A 27608-nucleotide genomic window follows, 5' to 3' on the forward strand; every position below is an offset into this window, starting at 1 on the left:
AGTCTGCCCTGTTTCTCAGCACTTTGTCCTGAATTTGGCTTTCCCAGCTGTTACCCACTGAGGCATGGTGACAGTTAGGGATTGAGAAAAGGGTGAAGGCTGATAGAAGCGTTTTTTTTCTGGGTTAGGTATGAAAGATAACTGTGACCCTATGTCTTAGAGCAAACGGAGTAGAATCGGAGAATGTATTAATATCATGTTCCCCTCAGCCGTCAGGCTGGTAAATCTTTTGATACATTTGATAAACTAGGGAGGTTTGTGCTCAGCAGCCTGGGGTGAGCTGAAGGCCTAAAATTACTACAAGTTGAAAAACATACAGCCCCAACATTTACACCCCATCCCCCAAGGTCTGAGTTCAGCGTGCGTATCACCCTAAAGGTAGCTGGATTGCTCTGGGACAGATGATTTCTTTGGGGGAAGTTGCAATGGCAAACAGCAGCTCATGACCACAGTTGGACAGGGACTAGGATTGGGAGGAATACACCAAAGTGTAAGAGAAACAGTTAATCATCAGGACTTGCAGTTTCTGAGTTACTGCTTCCTGCTATTCTTATTATTTGAGAGGTGAGGTTTTAATCATGAAAGTGGGAAATGCAGGGACAGAGCCTAACACAGTGAGATCAGCCACTGTGCAGGACTCAGCCATACCACTCTGGGGCAAGGTTTCAATCCTGACCTGCTAACAACCCCAGCTATTGTAGTCCTGTCTCCACCCACAGATCTGCCAGTGTACCCCGTCCTTTTCTGCTGCATGACCAGTCCTGAGCCTCCATACAACTCCCCCTCAATCATAATATGTTTCATTCCCTGTGATGCCAGGTCTGAGACAGAGAAGGACAAACTTGGTAACAGTTTTGTGATATGGACAAACAAGCATGTGGACTAAATCCAAGTCCCAGCCACCACTCCTTTTCCCAGACTTACACTGTACACTGCTTGTTTCTCTCGATCGAGCCTCCTTGCTGTCTGGATGAGTCCACTGCTGGAGTCAATGCTGAAGTACTCCCAGTCTTTATTCCCTGCTCCGGTTTTCAATAAGTTGTACTGTACAGCTCCATTGAGACCATCATCCTTGTCTGTGGCGTAGACTTCATACACATTGGACCGGAGAGGTATTTCCTATTCACACACACAAGCAGAATATCAATCCACATACAGGGGGAACACACACCAATTAATCTCCCAACTCCCCTCTCTACAGACTATGACAAGAAAAGTGACCTGCAAAGTACTTAATGGGAGCCCTGTCCGTTTCTGTAAGCACCCACAAACATTTCAAGAGTGTCCCTGCTATGTCCTGTAAGGTGATCCAGGACAAAATACTGACTTAAATCACATCAGTAAAATTCATGCACATCTCCACTGTACAGCTGCACTGCTGACAATGTCCCTAGGTCTCTTGTCTGTTTGCAATGCTGCTATCTGGTGGCCACGGCTGCTGTTACAGCTTCAGACATGCAGGAGTATATGGGACAGCTTCCAAAGAAACACAAACAAAGGCATCATTTTCTATACCTGAAAAACAGCCTCATTGCCTATCTGGGCTCTGTATGAGCTAAGCAGAGCTTCACGTAGACAAGAAACTGTTTAAAATATCAGTGTTTCAGTCCCCAGATTGAAGACCTCATTTATAAATACACTTGGCACCGACTGATCAGTGGTTTCCTTATTTTGCTTGTCTCCTGAAGTTTCTGTTCCCTAAAGCTACCCTGAGAGTCCCCATTAATTTGCTCTCCTTGAACTCCTCATGAGATCCTGTGATAGGGACAGGTTCTAGCAGGCTACAGTGATGTATTTTCCCAATATTTCAAGTAAAGGTCTTTAAAGAAAGGAGGACCCCATTCTTAGGGGAGGTATAGGCCAAAGGCACGTTTGGGTCATTAACAGTGGAGCCTCTCAAGATGGCTGAGTGTAGACTTCTTCTGACTAAAGGAAGAAGCCCCTTTGCTTAAGGTGAGTACCAGCAGTTCATCAGGGGCAAGAATGAAGGCTTGGCAGTGCTCCAGTGCTTCTGGGTGCTCTTGCATGAGGCCACCCCCACAGCAGTGACTAACAGCCTGAGGTAGAGAAGGGCATCCTGGTGTTGACAAACAGGACTTTTCAGTCTCCTCTTTTCCTTAGGCTGGCAGCCATCATCTCCCTCTCTCATTCCTTTGTCTATTGTGCAAAACTGCAACTTTCAAAAGTACAATCCAGGAGTGCCACAGACACAGACATAGACACCAATTCCAGGCTAAGAAGGACGGGGCAGGGCTTCCTTGAAAACCTGTTTATGCTGTGCACTGATTAGCCTTTGGGGGTGTTGCTGAGTGAGGTGAGTGGATTCTCTCCAATTTTTTTTTCCAGTGCCTCATCTGGGCTAGAGAGCTACCTTGGCATCATGCCCAGTGCTAGCCAGACCAGGGAGTGAGATATTTGATCAAAGAGTCAGTCAAAAGTAGGACCACAATAGCTAATAGATTCCTCCTTTGGAAATCTGGTTTGTAACATGACATTGCTGTCCAAGTTAGTGGGGACACAGATGGCTTCTCCTGGTTTAGCATCTTCCAGTACAAGCCGTTCTGTTGACACCTTAATGACACAGGGCAGTAATCACCCGTTCAGGCATCTACACCACTGCACCATATTAGCAGAGTTTACCTCTTTAATATGCAGGATGGTGCCATTGGGTGGCCGGACAAACACTGGTCGGTTATCATTGATGTCAATGACCTCCACCTGGAGCATGGTGGTTCCCCACAGAGGTGGCCTGCCTTTGTCTGTTGCTACCACTGTCAGGTTGAACCTTTCGTAAGACTGCAGGTGTCTTCGGGATGTGATGAGCCCGGAGTCTTTATCAATCTTGAAGGCCTCTGGGGACAGAAGAGACAAATCTATCACTCTGGGCCCTCTGCAGGAAAGAGAGTATTATAAATTATTGTATGGTATAAATTAGAAACCAGGCTGAGAGAATGGAGCAGTCTAGCCAGCTAAGGGATTCTGGCAGACAGCTGAATACACCATAATTCACTGGTTGAAAATCATTGGATGCAGCACCCTCGGTCATATCAACACACTAAATCTGAATCGCTGTAGGATTCAGGACCCTACAACCATGAGTATATTGTTTATGGGGCACAACACACTTCCCACTGCTATCCCTGTTCCAGGTACATATTCTCTGAAGTGCTGATATCCCAGTGGCATACTGGAGTTTCAGAGAATTCCTTAAAGCCACAGAGAGGCTGTGGCTGATCTCACTGAATGATTTAAAGCTCACAGGTGTTCTCATGTTATTTTCAGTTCTTCCTCTATTCCACCTGCAGCCCTCTTGATATTGTGGCAAATTGGAGGTGAACTCACAGGTTTCAGAAAAGTGGGGTTTTCCCTCCCTTTTCTATATACATATGTGGGCTCTGACCTTGTCCCTACCACCCCTCAGTGTGACTTAATACTCTGTAATTCATGCACTGTCAGTATCCACCTCAAAAAACAACCTGCCCTCCACCCTTTCCTGGCTTTTATTTATGTAAGAGGATGTGTAGCGGGCCCATTCCAGGAGCAGGAACTCAGGAAACAGTTTACATTTGTGTAACTAGGAAGTCTGGGAAGTGGCAGCCTTGGGTGTGGTAGTCAAGAGAGAATCGGAGACTGAGCAGAAGTGGAAAGGTCTGCAGGGCTGCAATGCATGACCTAGAAGGGAACAGAATATTCTGTGGTGCAGCCATTGTGTGTGCATATGGCCCCAATGCTAACTTATTAGCATGTGAAATGGGAAAAATGATTTGGACTTTGTGTCCTCTTAGATCTCTCCAGTTTTAACTCTGTTTCTGTGTTTTCCATATCTCTCTGGAAACATCCTGTGTGTCTCTCCCATCCCCTAAATGCCTAGCTTTGCTAGTGGGGACACATACCCACTCCAGGACCCTCAATGCTGTAGGTCACCACTCCGTTGTCACCCTCATCGAGGTCCATGGCTGTCATGGTGATCACAGACGTCCCTGCTGGCTCATTTTCATACATACTGGTGCTGAACTGTCGCTTGGCAAACTGGGGCCTGAAGTCATTGATGTCCAGAACTGTAATCAACACCTTAAGCAAAAGCAAACTGGTCATGTGGATAAAGGCAGAGGTGATCCTACAGGGGCCAGAGAACCAGACGGCTGCAGTGATCCTATCAGACAATTGGCTCCTCTTCCATAATACTTTTATCCCCCTTCTTGCTCTCTCTTTAATTTTGGTAAACAAAATGCTGACTGACTCCAGCAATAACAATGGCCATTGCCATGTCTCCAAGCACCACTAGGAACAATGACTACAGCAGCCCGCACCTAGCAGGAAGGGAAATAGCTGTTTCAACAGAAGCTCCCTGCTAGTTACCAGACAGCCCAGCCCCACATCAGGGACTTCTCCCCAAGCTGAGCAGCAGCCTCTCTACTCGCACTATGGAAACCTGGGCTTTGGCAATGGTGTAGGAGGCATGACAGACTTCTCCAGTGGTGGGGGTCAGGTGGTTATTGCTCAGGGACAACCAGGCGAGATAATTTTACTAGTTCATAGAAAAGCAGGGGGCCTTGTCAGACGTCCCTGCCCAGAAAACTCGAAATCCATTGCTCCTTACAGGTTCTTCAGAAACTGCCTTGTCCCTATAACCAGCTGAAACTGCTGCACATAACACTGATTTGCAGGCAGACATGTGAGCAGGAGAGGGTAAAGAAGCTAGAGCCACATATTGTGGCAAGTGCTCTGGCACTGGCGTGAAAGGACAGAACGGAGAGCTCAGAGCCACTGAGTTTCTTTTCTACCAAGCCTGACTTCCACGAAGCTGTAGCATGTTCAGCCGTCCCTTCCATGATCCAGGTCAGGACTTAGAGATAGTCTGTGCAGTGACTCTAGGCAGCTCTGGCTGTGTTCAGTTCTGGGAGCTAGAGATCCAGAGAGAACTACAGGGTCTGTCAGTGTCCAGTAGCCTCAAAAAAATAAATAAATCCTCTTTATATTCATTACAGCCGAGACCTGTATCTTACTACACTCACTACATAGCCCAGTGGGATCTGCACTCTGCATGCTCCTATCTCTTGGCCACACTGTATTTTCTGGGGTTGTTTAAAATAAAGAGTGCAGTAAACTTGCAAAGTCATATTGCTAGAGAATAGATGTGATATGATCACAGCTGCATCCATTAATCCCACAGTTGCACTGTTGGGTTGTCTGGACACTGGCATGTAACCACTTCAAATACTACATTGTCCCCTTACAGCATAACATACCAATGACTCTCCCCCAAGGTAACACCAAGAGATTTCATCTTGAACTGCTGGCACGTTCTTGTGGGCGCTCCCTTTTTTATACTGGTTTTTTTCTCGGGCTTCTCTGCTATTTCCCTCATTCACTTGCTCTCTGAATTTTCTTTTGCCACTTCCTTCTTGGACTCAGATGCTTGCTCTCTCTCTCTCTCTCTCTCTCTCACATACACATTGCTGCTCTCTTTTCCTATACTCTGTACTCTGCAAAGGCCTTTCTACAGTCCGAAGAATGCTCACAAACCCATGGAGCTTTATACCCATGGCATAAAGATGTGTCTTAAACCCACCCCAGTGTTGTGGCATGGTACCTGCACAGAGTTCTCTCGACGGTTACTAGACATGTCCCCAGGGTTGTCCCTTGCTACAGCAGTCAGCGTGTAGTGATCCTTCTTCTCTCGGTCCAGGGCCGACAGGACATAGATATCACCCTGCAACACACAGACCTTCAGAAAGCGAGTGGCTGTTGGCATGCCATTTCTGTGGTAAATTGACTGCTGGCTAGTATCAGGTGATTAGTGTAACAGAAATAGGAGAAGGTCAGAAGGGAGGGGGAGAATCCCCTTCTTCAGGCTTGAAAGGGGAGGGGGACTTTAAGAGTTCCTTCTCCTCCCCCACAATTTCCCACAACATATAATGAGATTTTGACCCCAGAGGGCATTCTGTCAGCAGCAGTCCCCTCCCATTTAAAGTACTCCTGTCCCATATCCCTGTTGTTAGTGCAGTACAGCTCCATTCTTCACCTCTTACCGTGTTGGGGTTTATCCCAAACTTGCCCTCTCCATCTCCCAGGCTGTACTGGATGAGAGCAAAGCGCCCGGAGTCCGCATCAGTGGCCCTGACCCTCAGGATGACCATACCCAGTGGGACATCCTCAAAGACTGGCTTCTGCAAGTGCAGAAAGAAAAGGAAGAGAGAGAGGGCAGGTGGTTGAGGGTTTGACCCACCCACCCACCACTAGAACCAACAAAGCATTCAGAAAAAATTGTGTTTGGAGGATGAGTGAGTGGTCTCTACTCTTTTTATGCAGGGGAGGTTTTGCTCTGGGGCATGAGGGTGGGGACTAAAACGCTCTCCAAATTTTAACCACCAGATTCTGCAAATTTAAAGCTTTCATTTAAAATTTTAAGCTTTCATTTAAATTCTATGAACATTTAACCCTTCTGGATGGGAACAATATCCCCAGAACTGAACTCAGTGTAGCTCCTATTAATCCTGACTCTGCAGAGAGAGAGCCTGAAATAATGGCTCTGAGATAGGTGGGAAATGGAATACACACCACACTGGGTGCTCACTCTGGAACCTAATGATGACAAGGTAAATATCAACATTATTATCTACCTCACTGCTTACCATTTTAGCAGAAGCATACAGTTAACATTCTTGCAATCGAATCTTAGCTAAACATTCAGGGCCTGGTTGTCATTTGCACCAAGACCCCTTAAGAAGTGTCAAATCAGCAGCTTTGCCCTTGGTTTTATCAGTGTTTTGATCTCCCCTGTGTATGGTTCTCATGGGATTTTAACTAGTAAGCACTGTGTAGTACACAATATTTTGGCCTGCACACATCCAGCCTGCCACAGTGGCCAGGTATGTGTCCCTCCCATCACGTCAGCTACACATTCTGACTGTTAAATCCCATTCACCTGGTAAGACGTCTGGCTGAAAATGGGATTGTTGTCATTAATATCCACAATCTGGAGATACACTGGGATCTCAGCTGATCTCCGGGGAGAGCCATTGTCTGAAGCCCGGACAGTGAAGTTCAGCCATTGCACCTCTTCATAGTCCACAGTGCTATTTGCAATGATCTTCCCTAGAGAGAGCAGACTCTGAAATGAGAACCCCTCTGAGCCCTTTCACCGCTGGCCTTGCCATACAAGACACAGGCCGATAACGGTCATCTCATTTCTATAATGTCCATTATGGAGGGAGGGAGAGGACGTTCTTATAGTTCTACATATGCATGGATCATGAAAACTTCCATAGGATGGGTTCCACTGCTTGAGACAATCACTTCCTCAACACCACTGGGATCAGGATCAACAAAGTTGACCAGGACTCTCTGAGCAGTGCCGCTGTGGGGGCCGGGGTGGGGGAGAACAGGGAGAGTTGGTCTAAGAATGTGCTAGCTGTTCAATGCTGGTGCTGACAGCTGTAAGGAGACAGCCTTGGTGATCAGCATCATGCCTTCAGTGATCTCTTGGCATGTGAAATAAGGAACCGTTCAATGTGAGTAAGGATGGCTGTGATCTGCTCCTCTGTGAATCGGGCTGTGTAAGGATTGTACAAAGGTCACCAACAGATTAGTCCTCACCTCAGCATCTGCATTCATCCCCTCCCCACTGTCCCTTTGATAGGATTTAGAGGTTCACAGGTGAGAACAGGAACTCCTAAATTCCCCCACCTACCTGCTTGGAGGTCTTCAAGTCGGGCATACCCTTCAGGTGAAAGGTTCAGCAACTCATAGGTGATGTGTCCATTGGCACCTTTGTCTGGGTCCACTGCAGACACAGAAATCAGGGTGGTCCCCGGCGTGGCCCCTTCCACAATCCTCTCAGTGAAATAGGTGGCCCCAAATGGACGGAATCGGGGAGTGTTGTCATTGACGTCCAGCACGTTCACTGTCAGCTTAGCTGTCAGGGCAGGGGAGGCGGAGATGGAGGGTGAGAGTAGATGGATGGGGACCAGATGAAAAAGAGACAGGATGAAAGAGATGCAAGTGGAGAATGGGAGAGAGAGAAAGAAAGGAGAGAAGGTAAGTAAGAGGTGTGTCAGATCCTCAGCTGATGGAATTATGCAGCTCCACTAAAGTCAACGGAGCTCAGTTGATTTGAGGATCTGGCCGGAAAGTTTAAGTTTATTTTCATTCCTTCAAGGAGAGCTCTGGGCTTGTGCAGAAGCTGCTCTACCCACAGCCTGAAGCCCTCGCTTTGTCTGGTTTTGATGCCTAGCTCATTGCTGGGAGAAGGGAAGTGAAGTTCCACCAGCTGCTTCCAGAACTAAGATAGGCCTGACTTATTCAATGACCCTCCAGCAGACTTGAAAAATTCTAGTCATTCACATGCCCACAGGGCAAGTCATTTTCTCTGATGGGAAAATAAAAGATGAGTAGTTTTTCCATCACCTTGATCCTGGTAAAGGCACCTGGGCCTGGGCTGGTGAACTCTTGCAGGAGTTTTGCAAGGCTGCCACCACTTATAGCTTTCTCAAAGAGCTGTAGTCAGTTAGACAGAACACTGGAGTCTTCCCAGGCCCTCTCACCGCAATTCCAGGCCCCAGGTCAGAACAGTCAATGGGCCAGTCAACGTGGGCCGCCTGATATTTGGGCGGTGCTGCACCTGCGTTGGCTGGTGCCCAGTGAGCTGCCGGCTGCGCTGCTGGTGACCAGTGAGCTGCTGGTACGGCCAGGTTTTCCACATGCCTGCCCGGTATGGTTGCCAACTGTCTAATTGTGCAAACCCAAAGACCCTTGCCCCGCCCCTGCCCTGCCCCTTCCCTGAGGCCATGCCCTGTTCTGCCCCTTCTCCGAGACCCCACTCCTACTCACTCCAACCCCCCTCCCTCTGTTGCTCGCTCTCCCCCACCCTCACTCACTTTCACCAGGCTGGGGCAGGGGGTTGGGAGGGGGTGCAGGCTCTAGGAGGGAGTTTGGGTGTGGGAGGGGGGTGAGGGGTTGGGCTCTGGGAGGGAGTTTGGGTGGGGGGTACGGGCTCTGGGCTGGGATGCGATAGGGGGTGCAGGGTGCAGACTCTAGGCTGGGGTGCAGAAGGGAGTCAGGGGGTTGGCGCTTACCTCGGGCGGTTCCCGAAAGTGACTGGCACACCCCTCTGGCAGCAGCTCCTAGGTGGGGGGACAGGAGGGCTCCATGTGCTGCTGCCCACAGACACTGCTCCTGCAGCTCCCATTGGCAACAGTTCCTGGCCAATGGGAGCTGCAGAGTGGGTACTTGGGGTGGGGGCAGTGCGTGGAAAACCCCCCCACCAGGGGCTGCAGGGACATGCCGTGCCGGCCGCTTCTGTGAGCAGCGCAGAGCCAGGGTGGGCAGGAAGCCTGCCTTAGCCCTGCTGTGCTGCCTGCGGTGGCCAGGGGCCCCCAGACCCTTTAAAATCACCTGGTCCACTGGGCAATTGCCCCCCTTTCCCCCCCCCCCACGTTAGTGAGCCTGACTCTTCCTACTTGACAGGTAGTAAGTTATCAAGGCATCCAAGAACTCAGGACCAGTGACCTCAGTAATGGGCATTACTAGCTGGAATACATTATTTATACAAAATTAAATATCAGTTCAGTCCTACGCAAAATCTAAGAATGCCATGGTTAAGGCGGTGCTAGAATGGGGTAGGATACCCGGCTTGGTCAGTTATAAGCACATATCTTTCCAGTTGCAGACCTACCAGCAGCCTGTAGAAATAGAGACGCAATGAAGCATACCCTCGGGTCACAATATACCCTCGTGCCTAACAGCACTTTTCTCTTAGTCACAAAACACCTACTGCTGTTACAGCACATATGAGCTTTCTTTCGGCCCGGGGCCTGCAATATAGCAGGGGGCTGTTTTGTTAGGGAAAAAAATAGATTTTAAAAATAAACCCACGGGGATCAGCAGGAGGAATAATGCAGCTATAAAGTGGAGGAAGCATCCCTGCTATTCCAGGTTTTGGTCCCCATCCTGCTCTCCATCAGATCATCTCCTTCATGCAGCATTCACTGCTTTTCTAGTTCTGGGTCCCTGCTTTGTCCTGACCTCCACACCCGCTTTTACTCTATTCCTGGCATCCCCCTTAGCAGAGGCTGCAATCATGTCAAACTGCAGCATGGTTTGATAATGTGAAAATACAGCCATTGGGGGCCTTGCCTGAGAATTCATCACTTCCTTCAGGTGTAACCACCAACAGGGTTTGAAGCCAGATCCTTAGCCATAAAATGCCACAGCCCCAACTGATCTGCGGCCCAAGCCTGACTCTCACACTGGAATGTGAGCTGTCTGGGCTTGTCTGCAGCAGGAGCTCTCTTACCATTTGGCACGCTGACGGAACGGTCAACAACATCGCTGGCATTATCATGGACAGAGATGGTGACTTCATATGTTGCCACTTGCTCCCTGTTTAGGGAGGACTTAACCTTCACAGCTCCTGCAAAGCAGAAAAGGAAAGAAAACCACCACTTACATAGATTGTAAACTCCACAGCTGCCCTGCCTGATTCCTCTAGACAGAGGGGCACAGAGCACCAACCCCAGGAACCCCTCTATTACCCCATAAGCCTCTCTGCCCCTGTGTGGTGGCCTCCTGCCTTTCCCTATGTCATTTATAGATTAAAAGGAAAAAAGTCAACGGGCAAAAATTCAGCTCTCAGCTAAAAGCACCCCCACACCACCCTGCCTCATGACGGAGCTAAGTAGACATCAGTCTGCTTTAGCAACTGTCTGTGTTTGTGCTGGGGACAGGAAGTGAATTCTGAACTTTGGGGCCAGATCTTCAGCTGGTGTTAACTGTGTAGCTCCACTGAAGCCATCAGAGCAACTGCTTCACACTGATGGGGATCTAGCCTTTTATTTCACTCGAAGTCCTCGTCATAGCCATGGGGGTGAGACGTGCAGGTCTCTTCAGCCTTTTTTTATGAGTCAGCTTTCCACACCTGAGCTTGCACTAAATCAGTCCTGTTGTTCCACAGCACAAGGCCCTGCATCACAAAGAGACCGGAGGCATGCGATCTGGGACTGCGGTCTCCCCGGCAAGTGATATGTTCCTTACGCCCACCTCTCCATACACCAAAACATGGAGAGCAAGAGATCACTTACCCGAAAGATTCCCCCCACCCACCAGTGAGACGCTGCTGAGGGGGTGTCTGCATTCAGTCTGCGAAGGCTAAACAACAGCCAGCTGCACGTGTCAGGGCTGCTCCCTCATAGCGTGAGGCAGCCAAGCACCCAGCCAGTGATGAGAGTGATCATGGTTATGACTGAGATGGAAGGGAGACAATGGATGAAGCGGACAGAGGACTGATTGAGATTGACACAAAAACAGAGAGATCAAACCTGCCAGGCTGAGAGCCATAAGGAAAAGAAAAGGATTAGTTAGTTAGTTAGTTAGTTAGTTGGCAGTGTAGTGCTGTCAAAGTGCAGCTGAGAGAGCGGACAAGGAGAGTGAGGAAGACTTAAGAGAAAGGAAGAAACAGACAAAGAAGGGTGGCAAGAGCAAGAAAGGGCTAAAGAAAGACAAAGAGAGAGAAAGCATGACAAAGGGAGGGGAGGGAGAGAGACAGAGAGCAGACAGGGATGGGAAGAAGTAGAAGGGGGAAGAGAAAGGCCCAGCCATACAAACAGTTTCTCTTGTTCTTGTACCTGTTTTAAAATCCACAGCAAATGCTCCTTGCTGGCCCAGCACTAGAGCATTGGTGTCATCCTTGGCCAGAATCTCAATGATGTAATATTCTAGACGGGGGTTGAGATCTCTGTCTATTGCTGTGACCTCAGCGATGACGGTGCCAGGCACTGCTGACTCGAGCACGCTGACCGTCTGGATTGGGCTGATGAACTCTGGCCGATAATCATTGACGTCATCAACAAGGATGTTGACGGTGGCAGTGCCAGAGAGAGGGGGCATGCCTCGATCCACAGCCACCACTGTCAGCCTGTAGGTGTCCCTTTCTTCCCTATCTATGGTGATGTTGGCCACACGGATTACTCCGGAGTTGGCACTGATCAGGAACTTATCCTGAGCTCCACCCTCGATCCGGTAGCTCAACTGCTGGTTGAGGCCGCTGTCTGCATCTGTAGCCATTACCTGAAGGACAGAAAAACCTGGGGGGGAGGAAACCCATACTCTGACATTTGAGGCTTTTTCATTCCCCTAGGTCACTTTCAGCAAGTGAACCGCCAGGCTGGAACAGTCCAGTGGTTCATCTAGTCCACCATCCTCTCGCTGCGAGTGGCCAATGTTGGAGGCTGCAAATGAAGCTCTAGTACCTCTATAACTAAACTAACTGTGTAACACTTTACAACACACGGAAATTTCCGCCTCCCCAAGCTATGCCCTAAGCATGGGGAGTGACAGCCCTTGCAAGCACACAGATGAAAACCAACAGACAGCTGCAAGCAAAGCAAATAAAGGCATAGATAAAATCAAACTGGTGTCTGGCTTATTCATCAGGCGTCAGAGGAAAGTGCAGAGGGGAAATCACAGTTTTCTGGTGTAATTCAAACAAGAGAAAAACCCAGACAACTTTGTAAAGATGATTGGCAAATTCTCTTTACTGAGTCCGACCCATGAAATTGAGAGAAAACTGAGCAACATACATGTACGTACACATTTGATATGCAGTACCAGAACTATCTGTACAAATCCACATTAGCCAGATGGCAACAGGAACATCATGTTCTCGGTGTCACTGGAAGTATGGAGAAGTGCCCTACTGTGCACAACCGCACTATGCCAATGGCGACATCAGTGGTCTGGACTGTGAAATCAGACTGTGCACAATGCAAACACATCACACCTACATTATGAAAAGAGGAAACGTGCAACCCTGTGAAAAAAATGAAATTGAGCTTCACTCCGGTAGGTTAGCTCCTTGATGGAGTTGTAGCCCATGATTATTCCTATGGACAGAAGAGACTTCCTCAGCCACCTGCTCCCTCACCTATAAGCTGTCATGCTACTGGCAGGGCACTGCAAACATAGCCCCCAAGTCCCCAAACTCCCTTTATGCAAAATGCCTTCATCCTCACTAACTGAAACCCCGGATCCTCCCAGCCCTGATATCTTCTGTCCTTTTGCTTTCCCCACGGGTGGTTTCTCCATCCCAGTCCCCGTCTCCATCTCTGTCCCATTTCCTTCCCATACAGTGGTATCAGCCTGACCTGGGGGGCTGTTTTCCTGCAGTTGCACTGTCACCACTGCCGGGTTAAATGATGGCCTGTTGTCATTATCATCCAGGATGGTCACAGTGAGCCTAGCTGTGCTGTTCAGCTTGCCAACATCCTCTGCCACCAGTGTGAGCTCAAGGTGTGGGTTCAGGAAGGCTTCCCTGTCAATCACTCTGCCAGGTTTTACCAAAATGACACCTGGAGGATAGTAAAAGTCAGCCAGTGAAAAAACAACCACCAAGAGGCAACTTCAAGAGAGGGTGCAGACTGGATTCAGGTGCAATCCAACAGCTTTCAAGCGCTGGAAACATCGATGCCTTGGAAGGGACAATGCTACCCTGTAGCTCTATATTTCAGGCAGAGCCTGTTTTGACAGGGCGCCTTATAACCAGGGTGAGCGTGGCTAGCTTACCTGTTCTGTTGTTGACAATGAAGAGGTCCATTGGCATCCCCAGCAGCTGGTACCTCACCAGTGCATTGATGCCCTGATCATTGTCCAAAGCTAGAACTGGACCATTGAGCACTGTGATGGGAGTTCCTGAATCAAACAAGAAGTGTTAGCAACTGATGGCAAGACCTTCATGGACACCTCCTCTATTCCTCCCCCGCCCAGTGACCTGTGACTGACAGCAACAAATGAATGAGGCAAACAGAGTGAGGTGACATGAGACAGTGAAATAATGGCTGTTGCAGCCTTGGCAGACTGACTCAGGAAGCCCGTAGGGAGAATTCTAACACCCTGCTAAAAACAAACAAACAGAGCCATCAGACCCTTTGAACCAACCATGGTGACGTGAAAGGTACTTCCCAGCATGCTTTGCAGCAGAGTCTTGCTTTCCTGATTTGTCCCTGAACTCACCCTAATATGTATGTCTGTGTGTGAGCATGTGTGGCAGGGACATGGATCAGGGTGTGTGGGAGTTTGCTAGCTATTTTGGATGCACGTTAGTCTCAAAGAGTATTTTTGCAAATGCACTGATCAGCCAAGTTGTTACCAGTGTCCGAGAGCCTTTAAGGAGTTTATGTTCCAAGCCAAACAAAGACACTTGTGATCTCAGAGTGGGAGTTATTTTAAGGGGAAAAAGGGGGAATATTACTCGTGACTGGGGGAGCTGAACAAAGTAGTTATCTGGTATAGAGTGCAGAAGCCAGACATTTTACTATACTACCTCTAAAAGCAAACAGTTCCAGCAGCGAGAGTTACCGAAGGCTATTCCCTACACTAATGAAACATATAGCTGCTCGACTTGTCCTGCTTTATGGCAGACAGAACTCACTTAGTCTGAAATAACAACAACAAAATGCTGCCATATTTCAGCAAAACATGACAATAGACAGTTGGGCAGTTCGGTTGTCCTAGAGCAATTAGCTTCAGTTCAGATCACACAGCAGGCTTTGCACCACAGTCTATGACTTCAGGACATGTTGTTCATCGGCTAGATAACAGAACAGCACATTTGCCTAATGCCACCCAGATGTTTTATTTCTAAAGGGATTGTCTTGTTGTGGGACAAGCAGCTGGCTAGAGTGTTACTTTGGTCGAAAAAACATCCACTTGCATAAATTGAGCCAGCCTTCTCTCCATGTTTATCTTTATCACCCTGTACCATCATCCTAGCCCACATCAATACCCCCTCTGAACAATCTAAAACGTTTCATTGCTCACTGACATTGTCGGGATTCAGTTAACGCGGTTCTATAGGACAGCCCATGGAGGAGGGACTTTCTTCCCCAGTGGCCATCCCCTTCATCTGGCTGGAGGTAACTGGGATGGGTTGGGAATCAAAGAAAATTCCTGCAAGTTTAGAATCATATATTAAAGGGAGGACAGACGCACCTGCTGGGGAGTTCTCCATCACCTCTGCCTGATAAGAGCTCTGAGTGAAAAGTGGCCGGTTATCATTTTCATCTGCTATTGAAATCACCAGCAGGTCAAAATCCTAAGGGTGTATGAATAAAACAAAGAAAAGGGGATAGTGACTACGATACCTGCTCCTCAACTCACTTCCTGAATCAGTGTCTGACATGTACCACCTCATTCAGTTCAGCACCATGGAGAACCTAGGCCATGTGCAACCATGGAACTGCATCATCAGAACATAACATAGGATCTGTAATGCCTCTACCCGGATGCCTGGGCTTCATTCCCAATATCATATAGCAATATGAGGTCTGGGACAGCAGAATTACAGAATTAGGGGAATTACACATCCTTGGGTATCATTCTGTAAATGCAGTTCCAGGGCTGAACATGGCCAGGCCAGATGCTGCATTACTATTATACCATGCCATTTGGAATATAGGCTTTGCACCAGGGAATTTAGGCTTTCACCATGAAAGGGTTGAAACCATACACACAGAGTCTGAGGAATTAAAGAAAATATTGTCTCCCATGTCCTGTTTTATTTCAGGCAGTTAAAGAGTTAATAAAGGGGAAAGTGTGACTTCCCAGCAACCTCCTACCCACACTCAGCTCTGCAGGCAGCAAATGGATGCCATCTGCAATCCTATTAGACCACTCCATTTGGTCTGACTGCATTACTGCTGCCGTACTGCAGTACTGCATAACGTAGTCTACATACAATGCAAAGACACAGCCTTGCTACCTTCAGACAGATACTCTTATGTAACAATATATTCCTCCACTTAAACAATCAGAGCAGAATTATACATTGTGCCTCTTTAAGGGCGGCTGGGAGATTGTGAAGTCAATCAGGTGGAAGAAGTGCTGCTTCCAGAGATGGCAGCAGGCCACTTGCAGTTTCTACTCCTTCTATCTCTAGAAAGGAGAGGGGGCTGGCCCCCAGAAGCCTCCAGGTTCTCTACAGGAGAACCTGGACACACAGGCCATAGCATGTCTGTTCTGTTATAACACAATAGTGGGTCCAGTAAACCATGTTACTCAGCCACAATTGCAATACCCCCAGTATGTTACAACACAGAATCCTAGAACTATAGAGCCACACGCTAGTATATCATCTGCCCCATGTTCCAGAATGATGCCCAGGAATTCATAGCACAGAAATGCTGCATTATCTCTTCTAGCAACACACCACCTTGTTCTCTCTTGTACTGCTGTATCTCACTGTATTTCAGAAAGGCCAGGTGAAGCGAGTTGTCGCTGGGAGACCATTACTAAAGTAAAGGCTGGGTAAAGATCTATTAAGAAAATTCTAACCTGCATGAAAAAAATGTTGGAATGGTTTTCTGACCCGGGTGGGAACTGACAGAGAAATGCTTGGGCTTGGGTCATCCGCCTCTGGAATTCAGAAGTTAATTTGGGGGAGAAGGTTGCCCTAGAAGTGTTTTCAGTGAACAGTCCACCCCATCCCCTGATAAAAAAAGAAGCCTCCACCCCTGCTGCTTCAATGGAGAACCCCAGCATTGTCCATAATTACCCGCCTGGCATTGCGCGTGTTCTCAGGATTGTCCTTCACTGTGACAGTCAGCCTGTACTCAGCCACCTGCTCCCTGTCCAAGGGACGGCTTACATAGACGATGCCAGTCTGGTGAGAAAAAAGGAAGGAGAAAGTTCAAATAGAAATGGGCCTCCCCATGCCAAATGATGAGAAGAACCAGCTACTGGTGAGGAGCAGAGAACCTGGCGCTCCACAGGCTCAGTACGTGGGCCACAGTGAGTCTCTAAGTGACTTGCCGCATGGTCAGGCCACAGAGCAGTTAGTGGGACTCCCCAGAGGACTTCTGGCTGACTCAGCTGAAATTCCACAAGAGGAGTGCTGGAGCTGTGTCACCTTTTGAAAAGACACAATGCACGCTCCCCTCCATACCAGTCCAGCTGTGCTGACCAGTGTGCACAGAGGTTTGATGTATCATGACTTCAGCACTGCCCCTCTCAGGAGCAGGAATCTACTGCCAGCAGTGGTGCTAGACAGTCACACTGTCCTGCACCCTCTAGTGTGACTAGAGCTGGCCTATGCAGCAGCAAGAGATGGGGAAAACTGCTCTATGCTCTGTCTACCCCCTGTTGTGCACCCACACAAGCTGGAATCTGGCCCTTTGTAAATAATGCAGGTGCAAAAGTGGAACTGTTTGTGTGTGAATGGTAACAAGGCCAACATTTTCATGAAACACTCTACTTTTGGGTCCCAACAGAGCCTTATTTTCAGAGGTACTGAACACTGCCACTTGCACTGACTGAAGCTAGAATTGTGGATGCTCGTTGCCTTGGGAAAACCATGCCTTAAGACCAATAATTGAGGCACCCTGAATGATGAGAGGCTTGGAAAATTTGGCCCTTAATAGGGTTGCCAACATTGTATTTCAAAAATAAGGGACTTTCTTCTTAGCACCCCCGACCCATCCCTCCTCTCGAAATTATTAATTATTATTATTAATAATAAGCAGTACTCACCTGCATTCATCAGGGGTATTTCTTGCTGCTTTTTGCAGCACTCAGCAACTCCCGATCTTGTTGTACAGAGATGAAGAAATAAGGGACTGTTGGCAACCCTAGCCGTAAATGACCATGCAAGGTTTGAATTTTCATGCAGTAAGTTTCTCTGTGGTCAGGCCTTGCCCTGATTGTGTGTGTTGCTACTGTTACCATGGTGGGTACATGCTTTCTCTCCCCCCTTTGGGCATTTTCATACTGACAGTCTTTTGAGGAATTTTTCTGCAGGGAGGGTAGGGTATGGTCTCGACTCTAGAGTAGTGGTCCTCAACCAGGGGGACATGTACTTCTGAGGGTACACAGAAGTCTTCCAGGGGGTACATCCACTCATCCAGATATTTGCCTAGTTTTACAATAGGCACATAAAAAGCACTAGCTAAGTCAGTACAAATGAAGGCCACGTCTACACTTACAAGCTTTCAGCAGCACAGCTATACTGACACGGGAGAGAGTTCTCTCATCAACATAATAAAAGCAGCTCAATGAGTGGCGGTTGCTATGTCAGCTGGAGAGTGTCTCCCGCTGACACAGCATGGCACACATGAGTACTTATGCCGCTCAGGGGGGTGTTTTTTCACACCGGAGTGACAAAAGTTTTGCCGACATAAGTGCTAGTGTAAACATGGCCTGTTTATACTGTTCTATATACTATATCAGTGGTTCTCAAACCGTGATTTCATTTTAATGGGGTCGCCAGAGCCAGCTTTGGACTCGCTGGGGCCCAGGGCAGAAATCCAAAGCCCGAGCCTCGCTGCACAGGGCTGAAGCCGAAGTCTGAGTTTTTAGGTGAGGTGAAAATTGGGGTATGCAAGGCAAATCAGACTCCCGAGAGGGGTACAGTAATCTGGAAAGGTTGAGAATCACTGGTCTAGAGAAGTAGTTTGTTTCCTATTTGGGAGGGCATTATTATGTGATGTGCCTCTTAAATATTCTTGTTATAAATAATTAAGAGATGGAGGCCTGTGTCAGAGAGTTGTGTCTCTCTCCAGCCACAGCATGTGATGACTGGCATGCAGTGCACACTATGAGTGTAATCTGTAGCTTGTTAATGTTTAAAACATGCCACTTCTTGTGCAGTGCAAAGCAGGAAGCACCAGTTTGTTGTGCTCCAGTGCAAATTGGTGCAGATAATGTGCCAGTCCCCTGCACAGAGTGGAAGTCAGTCTCAAGCCCTTGCTCACTAACTCCCTTACTTAGAAGAGGTCAAGGTAAAAAAGAAACAGGTGTGAGCATTTCTGGGGAGAAACTAGAGGAAGTGCCATCATTGGCATGCAGATGAGTTGTTTAGCTATTCTCTCCCCTCCTAGGCCTCTCAGCTGCTACTGGGAAGGAGTACCTTCCTTGGTGTATGTGTAGTGTCACTCTCAGGAACACAGGACCTGGGTCACTCACACACCCTGTCTTGCTAATCACTTTTTGCCTTGCACTCATACAGGCAACACTCAAACCCCGTGCTATGCAGAATCAAGCTCTGAATGAACTGCTGGTGTGTCATGCAGTTAACATGTAGATCTGCATGATTTGGGTTGGTACATGTTTCTTTAGCCAATGCGTGGCAGTATCTGCATCTGTATTCTGTATGCAGTTATGTTTGCACCGCTGCCCGTAGGGCGTATGTCACAGCATGTGGGAACACCTGTCACTGTATGTAGTGAATAAAGCCCTTTGCATAGTTCATGTTTGTACCCGAACACGTAGTGTGGGAAGGCCTATACACAGTCATGTGTGTTGCTATGTGTAGATTGAATGAGACCAGGAGACTTACAGTGCCATTGATGTAAAAGGTGTTTTCTGCATTGCCAGCTGTTATGTTAAAGGTCAGGAGAGCGTTCCGCCCACTGTCGGCATCGTGGGCAAGAATGCGGGTCACAAAACTGGAGACGGGGGTGTTCTCGCTGAGTGTGAGATTCATCGGCAGGTTGACAAGCACAGGATCATTATCGTTAATGTCCAAAACACACACTCCCACCATGACCTGAAATATGGAGAAGAGGATTCTGGGTAGCAAGGCAAACACCATCTGCATTTCAAAGTCTCCTCACTCTTTGAATTCCTGAATGGACTCTCATTCTTCTTCCATATCACATTCAAGCTTTGTGCTTCCTTCCACGTAGTCTCATATGACAGAAATTTGCTACATGACCTGCCATGATCTCCTCCCTCACCTGCTTCAAGTCACTCCTTAACACACAAGGACAGTGAGAGAAAATGGAATACACAAATAAATAAAACAGAAATCAATCTCTAAATAAAAATCATAGAATTTACAAGGAATGTGCTAACCCTACCACTTAGTCATAGCGGTAGCACATCCCCTTAACCCTTTCGCTAGTTGGATTGCAAGCTCTTCGGATCAGCGACCTTGCCTCCATATTTATCTATTTTTGCCTAGTACATGGAGGGCATTCAATAAATAATGACAAAACTGCTTCTCCTCCATTTGAAAGCATCCATAACTCTGCCCCACCAACATCTCTGTTCTAATCTCCTTCAAAACTCTTCCATCTCAGACTCTGTCTAAGGTTCTCTCCTGATAGCTTCCTTCATCTCCTTCGTATACTCCTGGACTGTAGCTGAGGACCTGGGATTTGGCCTAATGACATATAATAGAAACAGCAGAGCACCAAAGGCTAAACCTAAATAGGAAGAGAGTAATCAGGTGGTGAACCCAGCTCTACAAATGTGGCCTCCTGAGTCCTGCTTGGGACAGGGCATGTCTCTTGTGATGTGGGAGGAGCGGTCTCCTGCAATGCAATGACAAGACTGATGCCATAATTATGAAGCTACTGGCATGCCCCGAAACACAAGCCTCAACAACCTCTAGTTCACTGACTGGTGGGCTTCCTGTGCCTGACTTCACTACACGTCAGCACTTTATTAGGTGACGTAGGTTCAAGGAGGAAGAACCTCTTCAAGCTCCAATTTGAGGCCTAGCGGAGGAAAAGAAAGGGGTGGTGGTTCTTACATAACAGGAAAAGAATGGAAAAGGTGGGAGGGGGGGAAAGGAGGGACAGGAGAGAGGATCAGGGATTCCTTTTTGTTCTCTGGCCCCTCACTTTTCCTATTTGGTGTACAAAGCATGCTGGGAGTGAGATATGTCAGGGAGGCCCAACTATTCCAGCCTCATGACCTGCCAACGGGACTCACTGTGGAGCTGAGAGGAGGTGTCCCTCTATCCTTGGCAGCAATGGTGAGATTATAGAATACAATGTTCTCTCGATCTAGCTCGGCGTCCTTCCGAACTCGCAGCTCCCCCTCCACTGGAGAGATCACAAATTCTCCTATAAGAGAGAGAGGGGGGAGAAAAAGGGGGTTCAGGATATTTTCCAAAGGAGGTTTGCTAGCACCAAGCAGTGAGGAATGAGGCACTCACATCAAGACAAAAAGGCAAGGCCTTGCATTGGCTTCTCTAGTGGGAGTGGGTAGGGCTCTGGGGCATGTAGCTCCCTTGATTATCACCAGTCAGTTTAGGCTCTGGCCATGAAAGGGTTTCAACCACACACACAGTTGGGTTGGGTCTGTGAAATTAAAGAAAATATTGCCTCCCTTGTCCTATTTTATTTCAGCCAACGAAAGCGTCAATAAAGGGGAGAGGGTCACTTCCCAGCAACCTCCTATCCACACTGATCTCTGCAGGCAGCGAGCAGACACCATACTCTTTCCCCAAGTGGTCACTTTGGGCAATGGCTACTGCTGTGACTCTCCCCAGACAGTGAACCTGATTGTGGGAGTGGCTGGGCACTCTGATGTGCTAGGTACCCCCCTCCAGGACTTGTGTAGATACTGGGGTGAGCAAGAGGTGTCAATACCAGTCTCCTGAGCCTTTCATGAATCAAAGCCATTTCTGTGACAATGACTTAGTTATTGTGTTCTGATCTATAGGACATTTCCCAAGAGATTAGCAAGTGGCACAATCACCTCTCAGGGCAAGTGTACTGTGCCCAGGCTATTTAGGGGACTCTGAAATGTGGGCCAGCTGGCACTCGGGCTGTCCTGCCTTCCAGAAACCTGACTTAAGTAACCATGAAAATGGTGGTGTAAATCTATTCCCTGATGTTTGTTAGTACATATTGCTGCACACACAGTCTGGCTTGATTAGGAGTCTGTGCTGAGCAACGGCCCAGGACTGGGATACCAGGGGTCCTGCAGTTCTGGTTTGAGGTGTATCGGCAGAACTGTGTATATCTGTGGGAAACCTGCACAAAGGCAGCTTGCAGCAGGCCTGGTTGGAGCCAGGGCCAACAGACTCTCATTTTCCCTCTTTTTGTTCCCTGGATTAAACCCAAGCCCAAGTCCCCTATGAATAGGCAATAACAGGTTGAAATGGTTCCTTGCAAAGCGGATGCTTCTCGTAACAGGATTTCCTGATGTAGAAACTCCAATTTCTCAGAGAAACAAGTTGAGAAGACAGTTTTTGAAATGCTTCCTGAGCTTTCCTAAACCATTGCAACCTTTTCCACTCTCTTCCCTGCTCTCTGAAAGGTCTGTGTTTGGAAAAAAAAAAAGTATATTTTTAATGAAAGTGCTAGTGTGGGGCTCTCTCTTTCCAGGGTAACGGGGTCATCTGAATGAGGAGGGGGAAGAAATCATGGATGCTTTCGCCTATTGCACTTGGTCTGATCTGGATCTCTAGGAAAAGTCATTCTCCTTTACACCCTCCCTTTGCCTGCATCTGTCCACACAAAGCTGTGATCTGGACTTTTAGCCTGACCCCCTTTATTCAATGATCAGATTGTGCAGCTGGACTCTCTACTGGTCTTATACATGGAGTTGGGCCTGTATCCAAACATATAGGTGCAGGTTCAGTGGACAAGAGAGAGTGTATGTGCAGAGAGGTGTTTGTCAGCAAACAGTTGTGTATACACAGGGAGCTGTGTGAGTGGACCCAGGGATATACACAAATGGGCGTATGCAACAAGAAGTGTGTATATGCATTTCATTTACTTACAGGCATGTCTACAGCACTTATCAGTAGCTGAGCACTTCACACATAATAATGACGTCCCCCTCATAACACCCCTGGGAAGTAGGGAAATGTTATTCATTTATATACTGAGGCAAGGACACTTGAAGTGACCTGCCTAAGGAAGTCTGAGGCAGAGCCAGGTATAAAATCCAGACAGTTTCTGAGTACCCATCCTGCCCCTTACCCGCAAGAGCATCCTTCTTCCTCAACCTGTACTTACCTGTTTGTGCATATGTGGGCAAGAAGTAGTGCAAAGGCATGTGTGTTCGATGGGTGTGGGAGTAATCCAAAGGAATCCCGGATATTAGCTTCTGCTTCTCCCCTCCATCCCAACTCACCAAGAGGGTCCCCTCCTATGATGCTGTACTCCACTTGTCCACTGGGCCCTGAGTCCCCATCATGGGCCAGGAAAGTCCACACCCTTGGGCCAGGCTGACCTTCTGTGATGTCAAAGGGTCCCTCGTAGGCTCTTGGAAAAGTCGGCTGGTTGTCATTGATATCATTCAGGTTCACCAACACCTGCAGTTAAGACAAGAATGTATACAGTGAAGGAGAAACCAGGGAGAACAGTGGAAGCAGAGCCCACCTTTTTTCCTCAGTCCCAGCCTGTGGTATCTAATATCCTGGGCAGAGGGTGTGAAGCAGGCACCGTGACAGAGGAGTCAGGGAACATTCTTCCCCAAATTGTTTTCTTAGACTAAAGTGGTGGCATCTCCTTTGTCTTCTCACTTTATTAAAGGTCTCTGTATGTTTGTTTAAAACACTCCAGGTTGTCTAGGTCATATTCAGTCTGAAGCATAAGCAAAACACTTCTGGATTTGCTGTTTTCAGAACATACTGACCAAGGAGACAGCAAATTATCTTCCTCTCTTTCTGGTTTACTGAACCATCCAAAATTCAGCAGAGTCACTAAGTTTAAAATTAACATGGTGGTTTGACCCTGAGCATGCTGGTCATATTATGGCTGTGTTCTTAGCCAAACTAAATATAGTATGAAGAAAACAAAGTTTGTATGGATAGGCAAAGAATCTGTGGATCTCACAGATTTGTGATGTCCCTGAAGCTTTTGCTGTTTAGCAAAGTCCAAGTAAATCATTGCCCTGCTGTCTGATTGGCTCTGCAGCTTGACAGGCTGAGAGAAAAACAGCACCAACCTCCTTCTGATCACTGACGTTATTCTGGTACTTTAAAAACAGACACCACTATTCCATTGTAAATGTTGGAGCAAATTAAAGCAAAAATCAGATGATTTACACGTTTTCTGCAACATATACAGATATAAAGCTGGACAAACTGACTACCTGAGTTATGCTGAGAAATGGATGTGTAATGCGGAATCCTAGGCCTTACAGACAGACAGTAACAATCTCAAAAACTCCTCTGACCACAACAATCATCAGCTTGATGTGGAAGACCAGGTCCCCATATGAGTTTGCATGCAGCTGTCTTTTTAGTAGCCCGTTGCTTTACTTCTCCTTTATGCATCATACACTCAAGAGTTGTTTCTAGCAGTGTGCAAACCTTAAAACCTCTGGAGTTTGGGTGCTTATCCAAAACAAACCGAAAGGCATGGATACTTTGCTGAAGCGTATCTCACTACGTGAAATCTCTTGGTGCTGTGCATTTCCTTTTTCCTGACTAGATGAATTATTTTTATTATTCTTATTTACTAATATTACAGCAGAGTCTATGGGCCTCAGCCAAGATCAGCCGCCATTGTGCTAAGTGGTATAGCAAGAGGGAGTTTCTGCCATGAAGAACTTACAGACAAGACTTGCAAAGGATTGCAGAAAGGAAGTATTATTATCCCTGTTGGATTTTTTTTTTTTTAAACAGATGACCAATGCACAGAGAGATTAAATGACTTGTCTGTGCTCACACAGGGAGCTTGTAGGCAGGGCTGGTAGTGGAGCCCAGATTTCCCTAGTCTCAGTCCAGTGCCTTCACCAGAAGCCCACCCTTATTCTTACAATCAGGTTTCTCGTGCGAAAGTTCAAGGTAACAAATTTGAGATTCACTTTCTACAAATATTTGGCAAAGAATACACTTAAAATTCACTGTTTGCACAAACCTTCTTGCCAGTAAATTATTCACCAGAATATTCACAGAAAGTGAACCCTATGGGCGAGGGAACATAGCTGAAGACAAGAGATTTACAAACTACAGGTGAATATTTATACAAAGTCGTTCACAGTAGATACTCAGCCCTTGTTAGATTCAAAGCCTAACAATGTTCTAGCACTTTAACATAGTATTAGGGAAATGGAAGTCTGAGACTGGATGGCTGGGCTTTCCCATTGCTATTACTTATTATTGTGATTTATTACTTCCATTGTGGTAGCACTTAGGAGCCATAGACATGGATCAGGACTGTGTTAGGCACTGTACAAAGGCAAAGCAAAAAGATGGCCTCTGCCCCAAACAGCTTATAATTTAGTACATACTGAAATATACATAAACAGATATTCCAATTGCACAAGGTAAAAACAGCGATGAAGCCAGTTTAAGAATTATGGTTGAAGTTCGGAGATGTGATATCATTCTGGACATGGAGAGATGTTGCCATTTGACTCCTTGAGTTTTGTTTTAAGTTGCAAAAGAAAGTTGGATAGACTATTCCAGTGGTTCTCAAACTATGGAGCAGGCATCCCAAGGGACGAGTGGGAATGTGTTAAGGGAGGCATGAGCTTTGTGTTTTAATTTTTTTAATTAAAGAACTCTGGCTGTCAGCCCCGGGTGGTTGGGGATCGTGCAGAAGGGCTGTGCATATCCGAGAGGCGAGGATCAAGGGGACAGCCGGAGCCCCACCCCCGAGCTTGGGCTTTCCTCTCCCCTCCCAACAATCCTTCACCTGGAGGTGGCGGGGCTCCAGCTGTCAGCCCTCTGGTAGAAGTAAGGGTGGCAATGGGGCACTAAGTCTCCTGTGAAAAGCAATATGGACGAATTTCACTTTTCACATCACCATCATTACTTCTGTGCTGCTGCTGGTGTGGTGCTGCCTTTAGAGCTGGGTGCCCAGGCAGCAGTCGCTGCTCTCTGCTCTGCCTTCAGACCTGGGGACAGCATATGTACTTGTGGAGGCAGGGTACAAACGACTACAGACACAAAGAAGGGGGGTACAAACAACTACCTTTGAGAACCACTGGTCTATTCAATTCCAGTAAAGAAACATTCTCACCTTAAGTTGCCCCTTTATACCCTCACCTTGACAACCGTGTCCAATTTCGGTCAATAAGGATATAGCACAAATGGAAACGATCCAGACAAAGGCAACAAATGATTGGAGGCCTGGACAGACTTTCACATGGGGAGATTAGAAGGAATGGGAATGGTAGGTTTAGAAAGGAGATGAATAAAAAGGTGACTTGATAGAGGTATGTAAAGTAACAGATGATGTAGAAAAGCTCAGCCAGGCTCTGCTATTTCTCCTCCCCAAATACAAGAATAAGGGGACACCCAAAGAAAAGAAAAGGAGCAATTTAAAAAGGATCAAAGGAAATCGTTTTTTTTCTAAACACAACAACACACATATAATCAGGTTAATTAGACATGTAAAAACATTCTTCCTTTCATTAAGGAAACACAGCAGCTGTTTAACAGGACACAACAATCCTGCACAACAGCTTAGATCAGGAAGTGATGGAGAATGAGCGTGTTAGTTGAAAAGTCTGGGGGAATTTTGATGGCTATAACCAGGGGCTACAAAGTAATATGGGTGGCGGATAATATTAGAAAATGTGGGGTGCTCTGATGATGGAACAGAAATGGCTCATGTCTCAGCCCATTTATTCAGTGTGAATCTGCTGCTCCCTTTGGGGGGGGATCATCGCAATGAACTCACCCCCTTCCTGTTCTCTTCCATATTTTGCAACAACATTTAGGATAATAGCGTGCAGCTGCCACACATTGTTGAGCAAGGACTACTCGACAAAATGACCTAATCACCCCCGATGTGTAGAACTATTTGCACTCCATAGAAGGGGGATATGAAACTTCTTAAAGGGGCACTACTGCACAGAATGTTGCAAGCCCCACCCCTCCAGCTTCCCACAACATCCCTCTCTCTAATGGTCTAGAGTAATTGTGGAACACTGCTCCCATAGCAGCTACATACCGTTGTAGTGGTTGTGAGACGGCGTGATGGGATTGGACACTGGTCTGTGGCAGTGACAACCAGGGTGTAGCGTCCATGGCTGATCTCATAGTCCAGCTCCTTCACAGTGCAGATCTGCCCCTGAAAAGACGCACAAGAGCGGTGGGTTGTCTAGTGTGAGGGAAACTAACCAAACAAATGGGAGAAATAGGGTAACGGCATGAAGAGATGAAGTTGTTACTAACTGTGGTGCTGTTTATGTGAAAGGTGCCCACGATATTCCCCTCTGTGATGGCGTATGCAACTGTGCCGTTGGGCCCTTCATCCCGATCCAGTGCCTTGATGGTAATGAGGGTGGCGTTGAGGGTGGCAGGGCCCTCATCCAGCGTGACTTCATACTGCTGTTGCTGGAACACTGGAGCGTTATCATTCTCATCCAGGATAGTGACGCACACTGTGGTAGTGGCCTGCAGGCAAAGAACTAACACAGTTAGCGTCATGTGCTAAAAGAAATGTACAAGTTCTGGCTGCAGATCAATGATCTGGCTAGGGGTTGGTGGTGCAATGATCACAGGATGGAGACTTCTTCTAGAGATAATAATGGTACATGTGAATTATTGCCAACAAAAAACTATGCTTTTCATATCTGTTGCACTTTTCATCTGAGGATCTCAAAGCACCCTACAAACAGTAGCTAAGTAAGTCTCACAATAGATAAGCATTTAACAAATCGGTAAACTGAGGCCAAAGAGGCTAAGTGACATGCCTGTTGTCGCACAGACCTTGCCTAGTTTGGTTTCTTCTACTGTTTTACTGTTGCTGGTAGCAACACTGGGAGTTGTACTGGAAACTGGCTGCTGCCTAACCCTGCTCAGAACAGGCCTACAGGACACTGTGGTTAAAAAGGAGGCCCTGACTCTGCACCAGAGCTTCTATTGTTGTTACCAGGGATGGCAGCAACAATAGATAGAAAAAAAAAGTCTAATGTTG

General features: G+C 47.3%; 1 protein-coding gene across 2 annotated transcripts in view; it reads right to left on the minus strand.

Annotated features, from left to right (window-relative positions):
* The window catches only part of CDH23 (cadherin related 23), a 552537-nt gene that overhangs the window by 17817 nt on the left and 507112 nt on the right, over positions 1 to 27608 (minus strand). Inside the window, exons 38-55 of one of the 2 annotated variants that reach the window (XM_074958929.1) lie at positions 26864 to 27085; positions 26640 to 26759; positions 22864 to 23044; positions 20707 to 20840; positions 19325 to 19534; positions 16547 to 16654; positions 14986 to 15088; positions 13561 to 13686; positions 13143 to 13346; positions 11625 to 12083; positions 10298 to 10414; positions 7694 to 7918; positions 6929 to 7098; positions 6033 to 6170; positions 5594 to 5713; positions 3894 to 4071; positions 2641 to 2852; positions 925 to 1119 (exon numbers count right to left, since the gene is read on the minus strand). In XM_074958929.1, the coding sequence (XP_074815030.1) occupies positions 925 to 1119; positions 2641 to 2852; positions 3894 to 4071; positions 5594 to 5713; positions 6033 to 6170; positions 6929 to 7098; positions 7694 to 7918; positions 10298 to 10414; positions 11625 to 12083; positions 13143 to 13346; positions 13561 to 13686; positions 14986 to 15088; positions 16547 to 16654; positions 19325 to 19534; positions 20707 to 20840; positions 22864 to 23044; positions 26640 to 26759; positions 26864 to 27085 (3222 nt within the window). Of the gene's footprint in view, positions 1 to 924; positions 1120 to 2640; positions 2853 to 3893; positions 4072 to 5593; positions 5714 to 6032; positions 6171 to 6928; positions 7099 to 7693; positions 7919 to 10297; positions 10415 to 11624; positions 12084 to 13142; positions 13347 to 13560; positions 13687 to 14985; positions 15089 to 16546; positions 16655 to 19324; positions 19535 to 20706; positions 20841 to 22863; positions 23045 to 26639; positions 26760 to 26863; positions 27086 to 27608 lie in introns of those variants that run through there. The other variant, XM_074958928.1, reaches the window with a different exon arrangement.

Source organism: Natator depressus, chromosome 7 (assembly GCF_965152275.1).
Source record: "Natator depressus isolate rNatDep1 chromosome 7, rNatDep2.hap1, whole genome shotgun sequence".
Lineage (NCBI taxonomy): Eukaryota > Metazoa > Chordata > Testudines > Cheloniidae > Natator > Natator depressus.